Source organism: Tamandua tetradactyla, chromosome 25 (genome assembly GCF_023851605.1).
Source record: "Tamandua tetradactyla isolate mTamTet1 chromosome 25, mTamTet1.pri, whole genome shotgun sequence".
Taxonomy (NCBI): domain Eukaryota; kingdom Metazoa; phylum Chordata; class Mammalia; order Pilosa; family Myrmecophagidae; genus Tamandua; species Tamandua tetradactyla.
Window position 1 is genome coordinate 5012644 of NC_135351.1, and position 16138 is coordinate 5028781.

Here is a 16138-nt window from a genome sequence, read left to right on the forward strand (position 1 = left end):
GTAGAGAGGTCAGTCTCAGATTCAACTGGGATACTCTTTTCATTATGACAAAGGGAAGGCAGAGTGTAGGATATCCAAACCAGTTATTAGCTGTTTGATCTAGGGCAAATTACTTAACCCCTTCTAAAGCTCCTTCATCAGAGTGATAATAATTGAAACTACTTGCTTTGGTTTGCTAAAGCTGCCGGAATGCAATATACCAGAAATGGATTGGCTTTTATAAAGGGGATTTATTAAGTTACAAGTTAGAATTCTAAGACTGTAAAAATGTCCAAATTAAGGCATCAACAAGAGGATATCTTCACTCAAGAAAGGTCGATCATGTCCGGGGTTTCTCTGTCACATGGGAAGGTACATGGCAATGTCTGTTGTCCTTCTCTTCCGGTTTCTGGATTTAAATGGCTCTCTCAGCTCCTGGCTTCTCCTGGGGCATTTCCTTCTGCATCTTGAAAGTCTGTGTCTTGATTTCATCTCTCTGTTCTGTGTGTTGGCTCTGAGCTCTTTCTTTCTCCGGGAGCTCTTTTAAGGACTTCCATAAACTAATTAAGACCTACTTTGAAACATCTCCATGGGAATAATCTAATCAGAAGGTCCCACCCACAACAGGGTGAGTAACATCTCCATGGAAACAACCTAATCAAAAGATACCTACCCAAATAATAGGTCTGCCTTCAAAAGATTAGATTAGAAAAACATGGCTTTTATGGGGTACATAACAATCTCAAACGAACACTCCATTCTATAGGGTTTTTAAAGAATCAGAGAATCCATGGAATGTGTACAAAGCTGTTGTGTGTATATTCCAGTCCCAAATCACACTAAGGAGGCGTCCACCTTCTCAGCTCAAACTTAAGTTCCTTTCTTCCTTGTCCATTCCAGTGACACCCACCTTCCTGTTGGTTGTAATTTCCCTAGTACTCTCTCTTTCCCAGGCAGGGGTTCTTATTTAGTATCTACATAACTCTTAGGAAGAGGACCGTCTAGTAAATGCTTTTTAATTGTTCCCATGGTTCTTGGTATATTACTCTGAGGTCCAGATCTATGACGCGGTTCTGATTTTATTTTACTTTTCAATGGCTCATGAAATTTATTCCAATGTTGATCATTTCTTCTCAGCCACAGAACAGCCCAGCTCGCTGCACAGTTCACAGGGACTCAGGACAGGTCCTGTGGAGGAATCCTGGTTTGCTCCCTCCCCAGAGTACCAGCCAGAGGAGAATGAGCCTAGCCTGCAGAGCAAACTTCAGGATGAAGCAAACTACCATCTTTATGGAAGCCGCATGGATAGGCAGGCAAAACAGCAGCCCAGGCAGAAGGTGACTTATAGTAGAGAGGAGGGCAGTCAACAAAGGGTCTCCCATGACCCTTTTGCACAGCAAAAACCTTATGAGAATGTTCAGAAGCCAGATGTAAAAGGCTTCACTTATCCCAGTGCAGCCAGCCAAGGACACACGTTGCAACAGCCATCGGGGCTCACCAGCCAACCCCAAATGCCATGCTGGAACAATGGCATATATAATCCGCTTGGTTTTGGAGCAAGGTTGTTGGATCCAAGAATAACAAGTCCAAGAGTTTGGCATAGCCCAGTGTCAAGTTACATCCCTGGCTTGCACTCAAATCCGGTGCCTGAGACCAACCTCCTGGGAAACACACCCACCATGACCTTCAGCAACTTGCCACCATTAGGTAAATAGGTTTTTTACAGTCTCAGTCTTACCTTTTTTATCTTTCATTTGTCTGATAATAAAGCAACTATTGGCTCTGTTTTAGATTATATGATATGATGGGGACCAAGGACAAGTTTTTCAAAGTCTTCAGCTGCCAGATGCAACTTGCTACCATGGAATGGCTTTCCTCAGACCACTTGGCCTGGGTACCTTTCAGTTTTGGTCTAGGAGTCATCATAACTGCCCACAAGCTTTGGGTTACATATATATCCTTTTAGTCAATAGGCATCTTCCATGATAACCTATAGAGCACGGTACAACCATCAGACCCAATCTCTGATGGATAGATATGCATCTCGGTGGGATGTTTATGACCGCCCTCCTTTGTCTTTCCAATATGGATAAATGAGTATTTCCCAAACTGGATAGAATAGTCTTAGAATTTGTATCTAATGAAAGACAGGGAATAAATGACACTTACTCCAAAAGCAGTCATCCTTAAGCTCTGGTTATATCCTCAAGCATGTATTGATTAGGCTCAAGACTCCAGCTAAAAGGGGACCTGAATTTCTAGTTCCCATTTAAACTTCTTCCCCAAAAGTAGAATAGGACTTTGTAAACATGTTAACCTTTTAGGGCAGCTGTTCATTTTGTGTGTTTCCTTTTAAACTGGAGATTGAAATCTATAATCAGAAAGAAAAGGTTTTTCAAGGAAACATAGCTTTATATAATTTATATTTTGGAATGCTCTGGTCCATAGACCATACTTCAGGAATCAGTGTCTTAAAAGTAATGCAAATCAACTAAACAAAAGTGGAGAGAATGGCTCCCTTTAGGGATTTATTCATTTATTCAACAGACATTTCAGAGTGCCTACTACATGCTAGGTACTGTTCTAGTCAAAAAATAAGATATACCCCCTAAAAAATGAACCTGTGGATCCTCCAGAAAAGCCAAAATAGCCATTTTCCCTCTTTAGCCATGTCATGAAATATACTTTAAATGGAAGTGCACATCAGCTTCCCTGCCATTCCCACAGAACAAGTAACTTGTGAGCAAATTTGTTCACATTAACAGCTTATTTTCCAGTTGTTCTAAAATGACTTTCAAGAGACAGGAAGCAATTCATGTAGATGCTTGCATTCTGTGAGTCAGGGACTTTTTCTAAGTGTTGGAATGCTTGATAATGCTTTTATTAATCTGGAATCTTAATGGCTTCCCTTTTGTACTGCAGTTGGCACTGCCCACAAGTGTCAGGTTGCATGACCTTATAACTGGGAGGCAGTTTCTACTGTAACCTGAACAGAGGTTGTCTGTTACACCCACCTGGTAAATGGGTGGATTTTTGCTTACATTCTTTTGCTTGCTGTTTTCTGAACGTCAGAAGTAAGTTTATTTCTACTGCCTAGAGTCCAAAACTAACATTTGTAATGCAGATGGTAGTTTTGCAATACAAAACTGAGAGTCTAGAGAAGAAGTGATTTAGTATCTAGCATCAGTATCAAATAGTACTTAGCAAAGGCACCTTATGAATGCCATCTATCAATGATACCTGCACTGTGTGTCCTGAGTTCTGGTCTGATTTGTGCCAGTCATTATCTCTCTGACTTTGGACAAGTTGTTTTGCCTCTCCAGAGTTCAGTATCCTTAATTATAAAATAAAGTTATATCTGAAAGTTTATATCTTGTAAGCTCTAAACTCATGTTTCCAATATTGCAGCAGTTTTGCATTTTCACATCTTTTCTGGGTTTTCTAGTGGCCAGATTTGGCAAGGCTTTATAAAGCACTGGTTCTAAACCTATTAGCTCTAGTGGAGAGAGGTGCAGAGTAAAATCCCGGCTCAGAGTGATGTTCTCTCTGACTTAGCCTCTGTGCCTCAGAGTGTTAGGATAAGCTGGAAGGTCATGGACTGGGAGGGTTAAAGGGGATAAGACATGAACACAATATAGTCCTGGGCCTGACACATACATGATAAGAGCTCAGTAAATGGTAGCTACCTTTATCATCTCCATTATTATCATCATTGACGACATATAGCACTTTGGAGCTGGATGGCTCGGGGATTCTTGATTGGGATTCCAAGGACCCCAGTTTCAGTGGTTTCATGAGCCACCTTAGATTATACACATAGACTTGTGCATGCACTCCTGTACATTTCTTCTAATTTTTTGTAGGGTCCGTAGTTTCCATAATTTCACTAAAGAAAACTCAACAAAGTATATGTGGTGTCTAATCCTGTGGGACTGCTTATTTTAGGGGCAAATGTGCTGACTTAGGTGCCTAGAGCTAAATTTTATTATTCTTCCCTTCAGACCTATCACCTCTTCTACCTTATCTTTCATACAAATATATGCTAAATGCTTTTTAGTAACATGCATAAGATGTGACTAATTCAGTTCATTCTTAATGTAATTAAACCTCTGCCATGCACAAAGACCTGGGCCAGAGAGAAAAAGGAATGCCAAAATGAATGAATATGGTTTCTACCTCTAAAAACTCAGAGGATAGGGGAGAAGTCAAACATCTTGAACTCTGAGACCAACAGCCTGTGACAGGGTATTTCATCTAGGACAACAGTGGAACCTGATTGAAGGATATAGAATTCGAGCTGGGACTTTGTAGGAACTCCCGGATAGATATGGGAGAGTGCCAATTCAGGCAGAGGGGACAGCTGAGTGAGTGGGGCCACTGTGTGGATCATTGCAGAGGTGGTGTGTCTGGAGTAACTAGACCAGAGAGAGGGAGGGGCAGTGAGAGACAAAACAGACAGAGAGGCAGGGGTGAAGCTGCGGCTGGCTTTGAGTTATGACCGGAAACGTTTGGATTGTATTGTTCAGAGAGGCTTGAGTAGGGGGTCCTGCTGGAAAATGGGGCCGAACCTTGCTGTGTTCTTTACCACCCGTATTTTCTGACTTGGTAGCAGACACATTTTAAAGGCCAACGTTTCAAAAGGTGACATACGTTAAAATAATTTAACTTAAATGTTTGGAGTAAAGCCCTGATCCTTTATGGTACTGTGTACGTTTTTCTCTTTCTTGAAATTTAGAGGTGCTTACACATGTGTTTCTCTCTATTTAGATGAGTCCATAAAATGTACCATATATAATAGTACAGGTGTTCAGATCGGAACCTACAATCATATGGAGACTGGGGGAGTCAATTCACCTGTACTGGACAGCACATACACAAACTTTAAAGAAGAGCCTGCCTCTAAGTATCAAGATATCTTTGGTAAGATGCCATTTAAGAACACAATGTCTAGCAATCTTGTACTTCTTCCTTGTTAAAAGGGATAAAATGGAATCCTAAAATTTCTCTGATTAGAAAATCCTCCCTAAAAGTTGACCCATCTTTCCTCTGTAATTTCTATATAATTCCTTTGTAATTTCCTTACTTATAATATGGGGATCATAACAATTATCTAATTCATAGGTTTGCTGTGAAAATTAAATGAGTCGATACGTGTAAAGAACTTAGAACTGTCTGGCACACACTAAGGTCTAGAAAAGTATTAAATTATCATAATCATCATTGTTTTGGCTTGCTAATGCTGCGAGAATGTAATATACCAGAAATGGGTTGGCTTTTATAAAGGGGATTTATTAAGTTACAGGTTTACAGTTCTGAGGCCATAAAAATGTAAGGCCAAACTAAGGCATCTAGAGAAAGATTCCTTGACTCAAGAAAGGCCAGTATCTGTCACATGGGAAGACATGTGGCTAGATTCTGATGGCCCGTGTTCCCAGTTTTATTGCTTCCAGCTTCTGATGCCAGGGGTTTCTTCTCTGAGCATCTGTGGGCCTTCACTTAGCTCCTCCAGGACACAACTCAGGGTTCTGGCTTGCTTAGCATCTCATGCTAAGCACGTGATGACATCTGTAGGGCTCTACATCTCCAAACGTTAGTTACTAGGCATCTGCTCTGTCAGCCCTCCAAGCATCTCCAAATATCTGTGTCTGTTTTGGCTCTGAAGCAACTGTGTTTTCTCCAAAATGTCTTCCCTTTTAAAGGACTCCAGTAAACTAATCAAGACCCACCTTGCATGGGCGGACTCACATCTCCATCTAATCAAAAGGCCACACCCAAGATTGGGTGTGTCACAGCTCCATGGAAATAATTCAGTCAGAAGGTCCCACCTACAACTGGGTGTGTCACATCTCCATGGAAACAATTTAATCAAGAGATGCTATCCTACAATATCGAATCATCATTAAAGAAACATGGCTGCCCTCACAAGTTTGGATCAGAAAAAAGGACATGGCTTTTCTAGGGGACATAATAGCTTCAAACTGATATAGTCATTATCAGTGTTACTACTCCTGCCTGGAGAAATAGCTTCCATAACACCTTGTTACAGAGGATTCTGTAAAAGAAACAAAACTCTACCCTCAACAGAACCTTTCTAATAAAAATGGGAGGCCTTACTTCTGTAGGCTTCCATAGTGCAGGCTAGTAACATTAGTAACAGGATTTAAGAGCTCAGCTTTCCAATGAACCAGGGATCGGCAAACATTTTCTATAAAAGGCCAGACAGATATTTTGGCTTTGTGGGCCCTGAGGTCTCCTTGCACCTACTCAGCGCTATTCATTGTTGTGTAAAAGTAGCCAAAGACAATATGTAAATAAATGGGTATGACTCTGTTCCAATAAAATTTTATTTACAGAAACAGGCAGTGGACCAGAATCAGCCCCCCAGGCCATAGTTTGCCAACCCTTAGCTAAGCCCATTTGAAGGATAGCATTTAAAATATCTACAGCAGGGTTTTCTAACTTTTGGAGAGGCAAGTGCATCTTTGAGAATCTGATGAAACCCAGGGTCCATTTTCTAGAGAGATATGGACAAATACCTCGGGAGATTCTTAGACCACTCATGTCCAATGGTGGGAACAGAACCCCAGCTGGGCTGAAGAGATACTGGCAAAATGAGGTGTCTTTTTCCTTCTACTCAGTTTGCTGAGATAGGATCAAGATCATGCAGTATGGTTTGTTTGTGGTGGTTGTTTTATACTTTGTTTCTTTTTACTAATTGTTTTATGAAGGACTAAAAGGAAGGGGGGTGGGTAGAAAAAGAGAGCTGTGGCTATAAGAGAAGAAGAGAATAGCAGTTGAGGGGGAGGAGTAAGTCCAAAAACAGACCTTGAAGAGTGTATGTACCTCAACCCTTGCAACACAAGGGAAGACATTGTAATTGAAAGAATTTACATTTGATGGTCTCAATTTCCTTGACTAAGTAAGAGGAAAGTGAACTATTAAATGAGGGGCATCAGGAGTTGGTAGCCTTGACCCTAGCCAGATATAAGTGGGAAATGCCTAAAAAGAACAAAAATGGTGTTTTTTCCCCTTTACGTTAAGAAAGATTCACTGTAGATGGGGCTGTTGGCTAATATAGAACACCATTCTATAATGGTGTATAGAACATCTAACCTAGTAGCCAATAGAGGCTGTTTGCAAGACCATCAGCTGTGGTTCAGGGATGAATCTACTCAGAGGAAGGGATGTATGCCCTATTTTAATTCACACAGAATGGGCTAACAGGTGTGAAAAGTATAAAATCCAATGAATTAACTCTATAGTAAATTATCTTTTTGCTCTCTCCAGTCTTCACTTTCCTTGGGTTTCTCAGCAATTCAGGAAGTTGGAATGTGCATATGGGTTATGTCGTGATGCCTTCTTCTCTTTTCCATTTGGCAGATAATACTACTAGTCTGACTGATAAACACCTGGACCCAGTCAGGGAAAATCTGGGAAGGCACTGGAAAAAATGTGCCCGTAAACTGGGCTTCACCGAACCTCAGATTGATGAAATTGACCACGACTATGAGCGAGATGGACTTAAAGAAAAGGTTTACCAGATGCTCCAAAAGTGGCTGATGAGAGAAGGCAGCAAGGGGGCTACAGTAGGGAAGCTGGCCCGTGCACTCTTCCTGTGCTCAAGAATAGATCTTCTGAACTCTTTGGTGTATGTCAGCCAGAACCAGCTCTAGAAATAACTTTGGTGGCTTGAAGTAAACTCCTCACTTAGTAGCCCACTGAAAAGTGTGCTGCCTCAGATTGTTCAGAATTCTTTCCTCACTGATGCGGCCTCTGTGTCTGAATAAAGATCATTTCCTGCACTTCATAGCTGGACAATGGGGGAAAACCTGCAGCAAACAAGCCACATTCAGGAAAGTATAAGCAGGAAGACCTACCGGTGCCCCAGGACCAATCAGAAAAGAAGACAAATTGGGTTTTGAAATGAAGAGAAGAGATACTTAAGAAAGGATAATTTTCTTTAGTTCATGCTGTGACTTTACATTATGCTGTTCATTCAGTTTCCTGGAGTTTTGTTTGAGTGAGAGGAAAAAAAAATTAGAGAACACAGAGTAAATTGGCTTTCTTATTGTTTATTTCCTTCTCCATGTAAGTTCCTGCCATGACTGAAGTACAGTAAAATACTAAAGTTTTCTCCAATTTCTTTTTGAATTGCAACCACAGTTTCTCCACAAGTAGAGTATCCGTTAACCTCAGAATCAAATATAACTATATGTAAATCTCATAAATTAACTGAAGGGTTATTAAGGAGTACTAAAGAGGAAAAAAAATAGAGAGTAAGGTAAAGTATAGGAATTTCCCAGTCAGTTTTTGCAAGGAACTGCTAGTAATTGTGAGTATTACAAAAATTCCCAATTAATTTTTTTAAAAGTTATTTCCTAGCATTGTATTTTATGCCATTTCTCAACCTGTATGCCCTGAAGAGGCAACAGGATGCAGGGAGTATTGGTCTGGTCACCCCTGGGTATGACTGGAGCCTCAGGGCTCCAGTTGTTGAGCAGCTTCCTCAGTATACCCTAGTGTACCACAGAAATATTCTTTTTTTTTGTGATATGAAAAAAGACAGCACCAGAGTCCGGAAATTGTGCCTCCAGCACTCAAGCTTTCAAAGCTCTCATGAAACCAGAAGAGAATAAAGAAACTAGAAAATGAAGCTGACCAGGCCATCTAAGCCTCATTGCTGGCACTTTGTTAAATATGAGCAGGCAGGCCGTCATGCTAAGCCCTCCCAGGAGCCAGGAGAGGAAGGCTCAGAAAGCACTCTGTTGTCTTGTGGGCTGAGAGCAGTAGTGTTGGTACTTTTGATTCTGAATCCCCTCTAGCCCCATATATATATGGGCTACGTATATATATATATGTACAGCCCTGAAGTGTGACTGTACAGCAGAGTTTCTAAATCCCAGCACTACTGACATTTTGGGCAGGATAATTTTGGGGGTTGGGGTGAGGTAGAGAGGTATCCTCTACATTGTTGGGTGTTTTAGAAGCATCCTTGGCTTCCATTCTCTAGATGGCAGTAGCATGTCCTCTTTCCCCCATCCATTGTAAGCAATGAGACAGAGAATGTCTCTAGACATTGCCAATGTTCCTGGAAGGGGAAATTTGCCCCCAGGTGCGAACCACTGCTGTAAAGTAATGAACCTCATTTTTCCTGTCCACACAAAACCCGGTCTCACTACTTGACAGCCACACAGCATTAGTTCATGTTTACCAAGAAGAAAATTGGAGGTCAAGAATTCCAGGCTTTGCTAGAGGAACCTGGATTTTACTTTTTATAAATGTATCCCTTGTACCTTGGTCCTACAGTTTTGCAAATGCTTTAAATTTCAAAAAGGTTGAATGATCAATGTTAAGTAGCAAAAATGAATGGTATTTTTAATGAATTTTTAAAAATAAAATAATATATCACAAATATAGGCATGACATGATGTGTGTATTTATATAAATGAAACAGTTTGAAGTTTTCCACTGGTGCCTCTATAACTTAGGTTGGCATTTCCTATACATTCTCCACTGTTCACCCATTCCCAACTATTAGGAGAGAGGAAGCTGATGGTACAAAGAGAAGCTTCCAGATGGATTCATTTTAGTCCTCAAGTAGACAACCAGCTGCCCCAAGAGCCTCAGCACTGTGTCTCTCAGACATGGGTCAGAAACCTTTCTTTCATCCCTACTCCCTAAACACTGGGTTGAAAAGAGCATATTTTTCACTGAGGAGTTTCAATAAGCACCACAAAAATATCAGGTAGAATATTCTTGGGCAGAAACCAATTAAGCACGGGAACACAGACTAGAAAATGAGAAAGAAGACTATCCATACTGGGTTCCAAATAAAGACACTCAAACTCTAAGGTTATTAATAAATGAGACCCACTTCCATTCTCACGGTCTTACTTGGCAAATTTTCCTCTTGTTGCTCTGATCATAATCTTTGCTTTGGGTCCACAATGCCAGGTGAGGGTATGAGGAATAAGAAAAGCAGTTCTTCCTCACAAAATGTTTTAAATGGTATTTTTTAATGGTATTTTGATGTACATTTTAAAGTGTATTTCTAAAACAAAGCTATTCTAACTATAATATAAGGATGTAAATAAAAACAGGAATTTAAATTAAGAAGCATCTAATTACAAAGAAATCAACTGCAATTCATTACTACCACAATGAATTACAAAATATGTAATAATTCAAGTACAAGTTTCTGAAACAAACAGGTTTAAATTCCCCTCTATCATTCTCTAGCCCCAGGACTTAGGGCATGTTGCCTCATATCTCTTAGCCTTAATTTCCTCATCTATAAAAGTGGAGGAAAACAGTACATACAGTTAATGTGAAGACTAAAATAATACATCATAAGGTGCCTGGGACAAAAATGGTAGCTATTTTTTAAACTGTACATGTGCTGGTTTGAAATTCTTACATACCCCAGAAAAGCCATGCTCTTTAATCCTGATTCAGTATTTTGGGTAGGATCTTTTTTATTAAGTTGTTTCCATGGAGATGTGACCCACCCAGTTGTGGGTGGGGCCTTTTGATTAGATGGGTTTTCATGGAGATGTGTCTCCACCCATTTGGGGTGGGTTGCTTACTAGAGTCATTAAGAGGAAACCATTTTGGAAAAAAACTTCAGAACCCATACAGCCAGAGACCTTTGGTAATGCAGACAAAAAACACCCAAGGGAAACCATTTGAAACAAGAGGCAGAGAGAAAACCAGCAGAGGTCACCATGTGTTTTCCCAGCTGACAGAGAAACCCCAAGCATATTGGCCCTTTCTTGAGTCAAGGTATCTTTCTCTGAATACCTTAGCTAGAACATTATTATGGCCTTAGAACTGTAAACTTGCAACTTAATAAATTCCCTTTACAAAACCAACCCATTTATTTCTGGCAGCTGTAATAAACCAAAACAGCACAATAAATTGTGACACTGATAACCTAAAAACTCACAGTGCTACCATTTTTGTTTAACAATAGGATCACAGGTATTAAAATTGTGCAAACAATTATTTTTAACCATGATCATCTGTTTTGGTTTGCTAATGTTGCTGGGATGCACTATACCAGAAATGGATCAGCTTTTATAAAGGGGATTTATTACGTTTCAAGTTTACAGTTTGTGCCAGTTTGAAAGGATGTATGTACCCTAGAAAACATGTTTTAATCCTAATCCCATTTGTAATGGCAGCCATTTCTTCTAATCCCCATTCAGTACTGCATGTTGGAAACTTTCATTAGATTATCTCCATGGAGATGTGACTCACTCAAGAGTGGATGTTAAACTGGATTAGGTGGAGACATGTCTTCAGATGGTCTTGAATACTTTACTGGAATCCTATAAAAGAGGAAGCATTTTGGAGAAAGCAGGAGATTCAGAGAGAGAAGAATGATAGAGCCATGAGAAAGCCACAACAGAGAATGCCACAGGACCACGAGGCAGAGAATCCACCAGCCAGGGACTTTTGGAGTTGAAGAAGGAAAATACCTCTCGGGGAGCTGGAGAGGAAGCTAGCAGATGATGCTGTGTTCACCATGTGCCCTTACAGCTGAGAGAAATCCTGACTGTGTTCACCATGTGCCTTTCCACTTGAGAGAGAAACCCTAAACTTCATTGGCCTTCTTGAATCAAGGTATCTTTCCCTGGATGCCTTAGATTGGACATTTCCATGGCCTAAAAACTGTTAACTTGAAACTTATATTCCCCTTTTTAAAAGCTGTTCCATTTCTGGTATATTGCCTTCTGGCAGCTAGCAAACTAGAACACAGTTCTAAGACCATAAAAATGTGGCATCCCAAGAAAGATATCTTGACTTCAAAGAAGGGCTGAATGGTGTCCAGGATTTCTCTGTCAGCTGCAAAGGCATGTGGCTGGTGTCTACAGTCCTTGCTCCCAGTTAATTGCTTTGTGCCTCTGATTTAGTGGCTTCCTGTCCAAGCATTTATGGGCCCTCACTTAGCTTTTCTGTATGGGCTCTCTCCAGGTTCTGGCTTGCTTAGCATCTCATGGGAAGGCACATGACAATGTCTGCTGAGCTCTGCTTTCCAGTGGCTCTCTAAGCATCTCCAAATGTCTTTATCTGAGCTTTCTCCCTCCATGAGCTCTCTTAAAGACTCCAGTAAACTAACTAAGACCCACCTTGAATGGGCAGAGTCACATCTCCATCCCAAAAGGTCCCACCCACAATTGGATGTGACACATCTCCATGGAAATAATAAAATCAACAGCCCCCACCCTATAATACTGAATCAGGATTAAAAGAAGATGGCCGCCCTCCAAGATTGAATTAGGATTAGAAGAGCATGGCTTTTCTGGGGTTCATAATCATTTCAAACTGCACATAATCTTTAACAAGAAATCCTTATCTAGATTTCAGGAAAAACATAAGGAAATGTTGAATCTACCAAGGATTTCTCAAAGTCAAATGATATGGAAATCAGCTGAAACATTCTACATTTCTCTTCCCTTCTATGCAAGAAAAAAATTGATGTGGTAGATTTACATTAAAAGTAGAATATAAACACTTCTTCAAATTCTATATCTAGGCCATACCTACCTTTACTACTCAAGAAACACCTATAGGCCAATGAGGGCACTACAGGCCATAGAATATTCCATGGCTGGAACCTTAAAAGCACTGTGGATAGAAGGGATATCTGTGGCCAAGATAAAGGCAAAGGTGTGGAATTTAGTTTATCCACGAGAACTAGTAAATAGCCAGGAACTTTCCGGAACAACTGTTTGAGAAAATCTGCATCTGGACACACATTGTTCACCAGTCTGGAATAGGTGGAAAGGTGAGATCATAGCACAGAACTGTAAGTAAAGGCCCCAAATTACAGAGGCTGGTACCCTTCCCCCACTGGCATGGCAGGGTTTGTTGAAGACACTTCTCTGAGGGAAAAAGAAGCAGCTTCTACTAGGAGCAAGGGAAGATAGCTCAACTATGCTCCAATACCGATTATAATTTAAAAATTCGGATTGTTGAATATAAGCTCTGAGCACAGATAAATGGGAAGAAAGCAGGAAATTGACTCTCCTGGCAGAGACACCCAAGAAAAGGGGCAGATAGCGCCGGGTGCCAACTCTGAATCTTGATTGGTGTACCTTGGGGGCTGGGGAAACTGGCTCTGAAAATGGATTTTATTTATTTTTTCTCTCTTTTTTTTCTTTTTAAAAAGTATTCTAAGTAGTTCATTAGAGAAAGCCTTAGGAATTTTCAACTGTCAGTGCTGACCCAGGCAAGGACAGAGTTAAGATAGGTCTGAGAGACAAAGTCATAAGTCAGTTGAAGGAGATAATTCCTTAAAGGGCATATCTTCCCCCAAAAGAAGGGGGCAGGGCCCAGCTCAAGTGGCAGCCCTCCTTCAGATAACTCAGACCCCAGGGGCTGGAAATCAGAAACAACTTAAGTTTGCCTTCCACCTCAGCCTCTTTCTCAACCATGCCCTTGATAGGCTGAGAATTAAAGGCACCACACCACATCACACCTGTGGGGAGCTGTGGGCTGACAAGTGCCACCTGCATGGCAGGGTAGAAAAAGCATAGAGCCTAGAGACGCCACAGGAAAGTCAAGTAATTGGTTAAGTCTCATCCTGAGGGAAACTTGATACTGATTGCACCCTCCCTCTGAGACCTGGGACTGCCTTGTCTAGGAAAATCTGATTGGGGTCATCCTATCTGGGGAGACTCGCCTCAAAAAAAAGTCCTATATAGGCAGGCCAAGGACCTAAAAAACAAGAGATGAAAAATTCTGATTAATTAAACAGAAGCTATGCTAGAAGTCTAGTAAAAGTTGAACTGAATGCGAAAGAAAAGATAGAGAGCACAGCAAACTGAAAAGGTATGACCCAGGCAAAGGAATAAACCAATACTTTAAACAAGATAAAGGAGTTGAAATAACTAATTAAAGCTGTTCAAACAAGTATGCTAAATTAATGAGGGAAGATATGGTAAAAGAGATGAAGGATATAAAAAAGTCATTGGATGACCATAAAGAAGAACTCAAACGCTTGAAAAAACAAATGGCAGAACTTACAGGAATGAAAGAGACAACAGAAGAGATGACAGACACAATGGAGAATTACAACAGATTTGAAGAGGCAGAAGAAAGGATTAGTGAACGAAAGAACAGAATATCTGAAATCCTACGTACAAAAGAACAGATAGGGAAAAGAATGGAAAAATAAGAGCAGGGTCTCAAGGAACTCAATGACAACATGAAGTGCGTGAATATATTTTGTTGTAGGTATCCCAGAAGGAGAAGAGAATGGAAAGGGGGCAAAATGAATAATGGAGGAAATAATCACTGAAAATTTCTGATCTCTTATGAAAGACATAAAATTATAGATCCAAGAAGTGCAATGTATCCAAAACAGAATAGATCCAAATAGACCTACTCCAAGACACTAATCATATTGTCAAATGTCAAAGACAGAACTCTGAAAGCAGAAAGAGAACAGCAATCCATCATATACAAGGGAAGCTCGATAAGACTACTTAGCAGAAACCACTGAGGCAAGAAGGCAGTGGATTACTTAGCAGAAACCATTGAGGCAAGAAGGCAGGGGTATGAAATATTTAAGATACTGAAAGAGAAAAACTGCCAACCAAAAATTCTACATCTGACAAAACTGTTGCAAACACGAGGGTGAATTTAAAATATTTTCAGACAAACAGACACTGAGATAGTTTGTGAATAAGGGACCTGTTCTACAAAAAATACTAAAGGGAGACTACAGCCAGATAGGAAAAGGCAGGAGAGAGGGGTCTGGAGAATAGTGTAGAAATGAAGACTATCAGTAAGGGTAAAAAGAGAGAAAAATAAGATATGTCAGAATAAAGTCGTGACACATGCAACAACTTGGATGGACCTTGACGATATATGGAGTAAAGTTGGGCAAAAACAAAAAGAAAAATACTGTATGGTCTCACAAATATAAACTAACATTAATGAGCAAACATTGAGTGTTAAAGTTGAGGACACAGGTAATTAGGAGATACAAAGAAGGTAGATATTGGGCATCTGATCACAGGCCTACAGAATATTCAACAGGATTGACGGTAAACATCCAGAAATGGACAGCGCAATATCATCTGACGGCACCAAGGTATTGTAAGTATGCGGAACAAAGCTGAGTGTGAGTATGGTTGGAAGAAGAAGGCTAGGAGTGTGTATGACACCAGAAGGAAAGATCTGAAAGATAGAAGATAAAGACTGGGACTATATAACTTAGCAAAACTTAGAATGGACAATGATGGTAATTAAATGGACAAATAGAAGAATGTTTTTACATGCAGGAGAATATATGAATGTCCACAGTGCAAGGTAATGAAAATGGAATAGTATATGAAAATATACAATCACTGCAAACTAGGACCTATAGTTAAGAGTAACATCATAATATACTTACAGTAAGTGTAACAAAGGCAATATACCAAAGCTAAATGTCAAAAAAGAGGGTGATATAATGGAGAGGTATGGGATGCTTGTTTTTGTTCTTCTTTAATCTTTTTACTTAATTTTTAATTCTTTTTTTTTTTCTCTTCTTCTTTCTTTGCAGAATAAATGGAAATGTCCTCATATAGATTGTGGTGGTGGATGCATAACTGATTATACAAGGAACCATTGATTGTTTACTTAGGATGGATGGTATGGTGTGTGAATAAAACTGTTTAAAAATAAATAGAAAACATAAATTTAGTAGATTGAAATGCTAGTGATCAGCGAAAGGGAGGGGTAAGGGGTATGGTATGTATGAATTTTTTTCTGTTTTCTTTTTATTTCTTTTTCTGAATTGATGCAAATGTTCTAAGAAATGATCATGATGATGAATATACAACTATGTGATGATATTGTGAGTTATTGATCATATGGTAAGAATGTTTGTGTTTGTATGTGGTTATGTTTATAAATAAATAAAAATAAATAAATTCAAAAAATAAAATAAATAGAAAGATAACAGGTGCTGGAAAAAATGTAGGGAAAGATAAGTACCTATTCACTGTTGGTAGAGAAGTAGAATGGCACAGCCCCACTGGAGAGCAATGTATGGTTCCTGCAGCCCTGCTATTATGTATATACTTAGAGGAACTGAAAAAAGAGACAGGAATGGCCATTTGCACACTGGTGTTTATGGTCGCAGTATTTATGATCTGCAATGAAT

The 16138-nt window shown here is 39.9% G+C and overlaps 1 protein-coding gene across 4 annotated transcripts in view; it reads left to right on the plus strand.

Moving 5' to 3' along the window:
- The window catches only part of RIPK1 (receptor interacting serine/threonine kinase 1), a 61140-nt gene extending 45289 nt beyond the window's left edge, over nucleotides 1–15851 (plus strand). For 3 of the 4 annotated variants that reach the window (XM_077143423.1, XM_077143420.1, XM_077143421.1), the window contains exons 9-11: nucleotides 1117–1686; nucleotides 4747–4899; nucleotides 7360–8113. In XM_077143423.1, the coding sequence (XP_076999538.1) occupies nucleotides 1117–1686; nucleotides 4747–4899; nucleotides 7360–7652 (1016 nt within the window). In that variant the 3' untranslated portion in view covers nucleotides 7653–8113. Of the gene's footprint in view, nucleotides 1–1116; nucleotides 1687–4746; nucleotides 4900–7359; nucleotides 8114–15535 lie in introns of those variants that run through there. The other variant, XM_077143424.1, reaches the window with a different exon arrangement.
- Nucleotides 15852–16138: the final 287 nt, after the last annotated feature.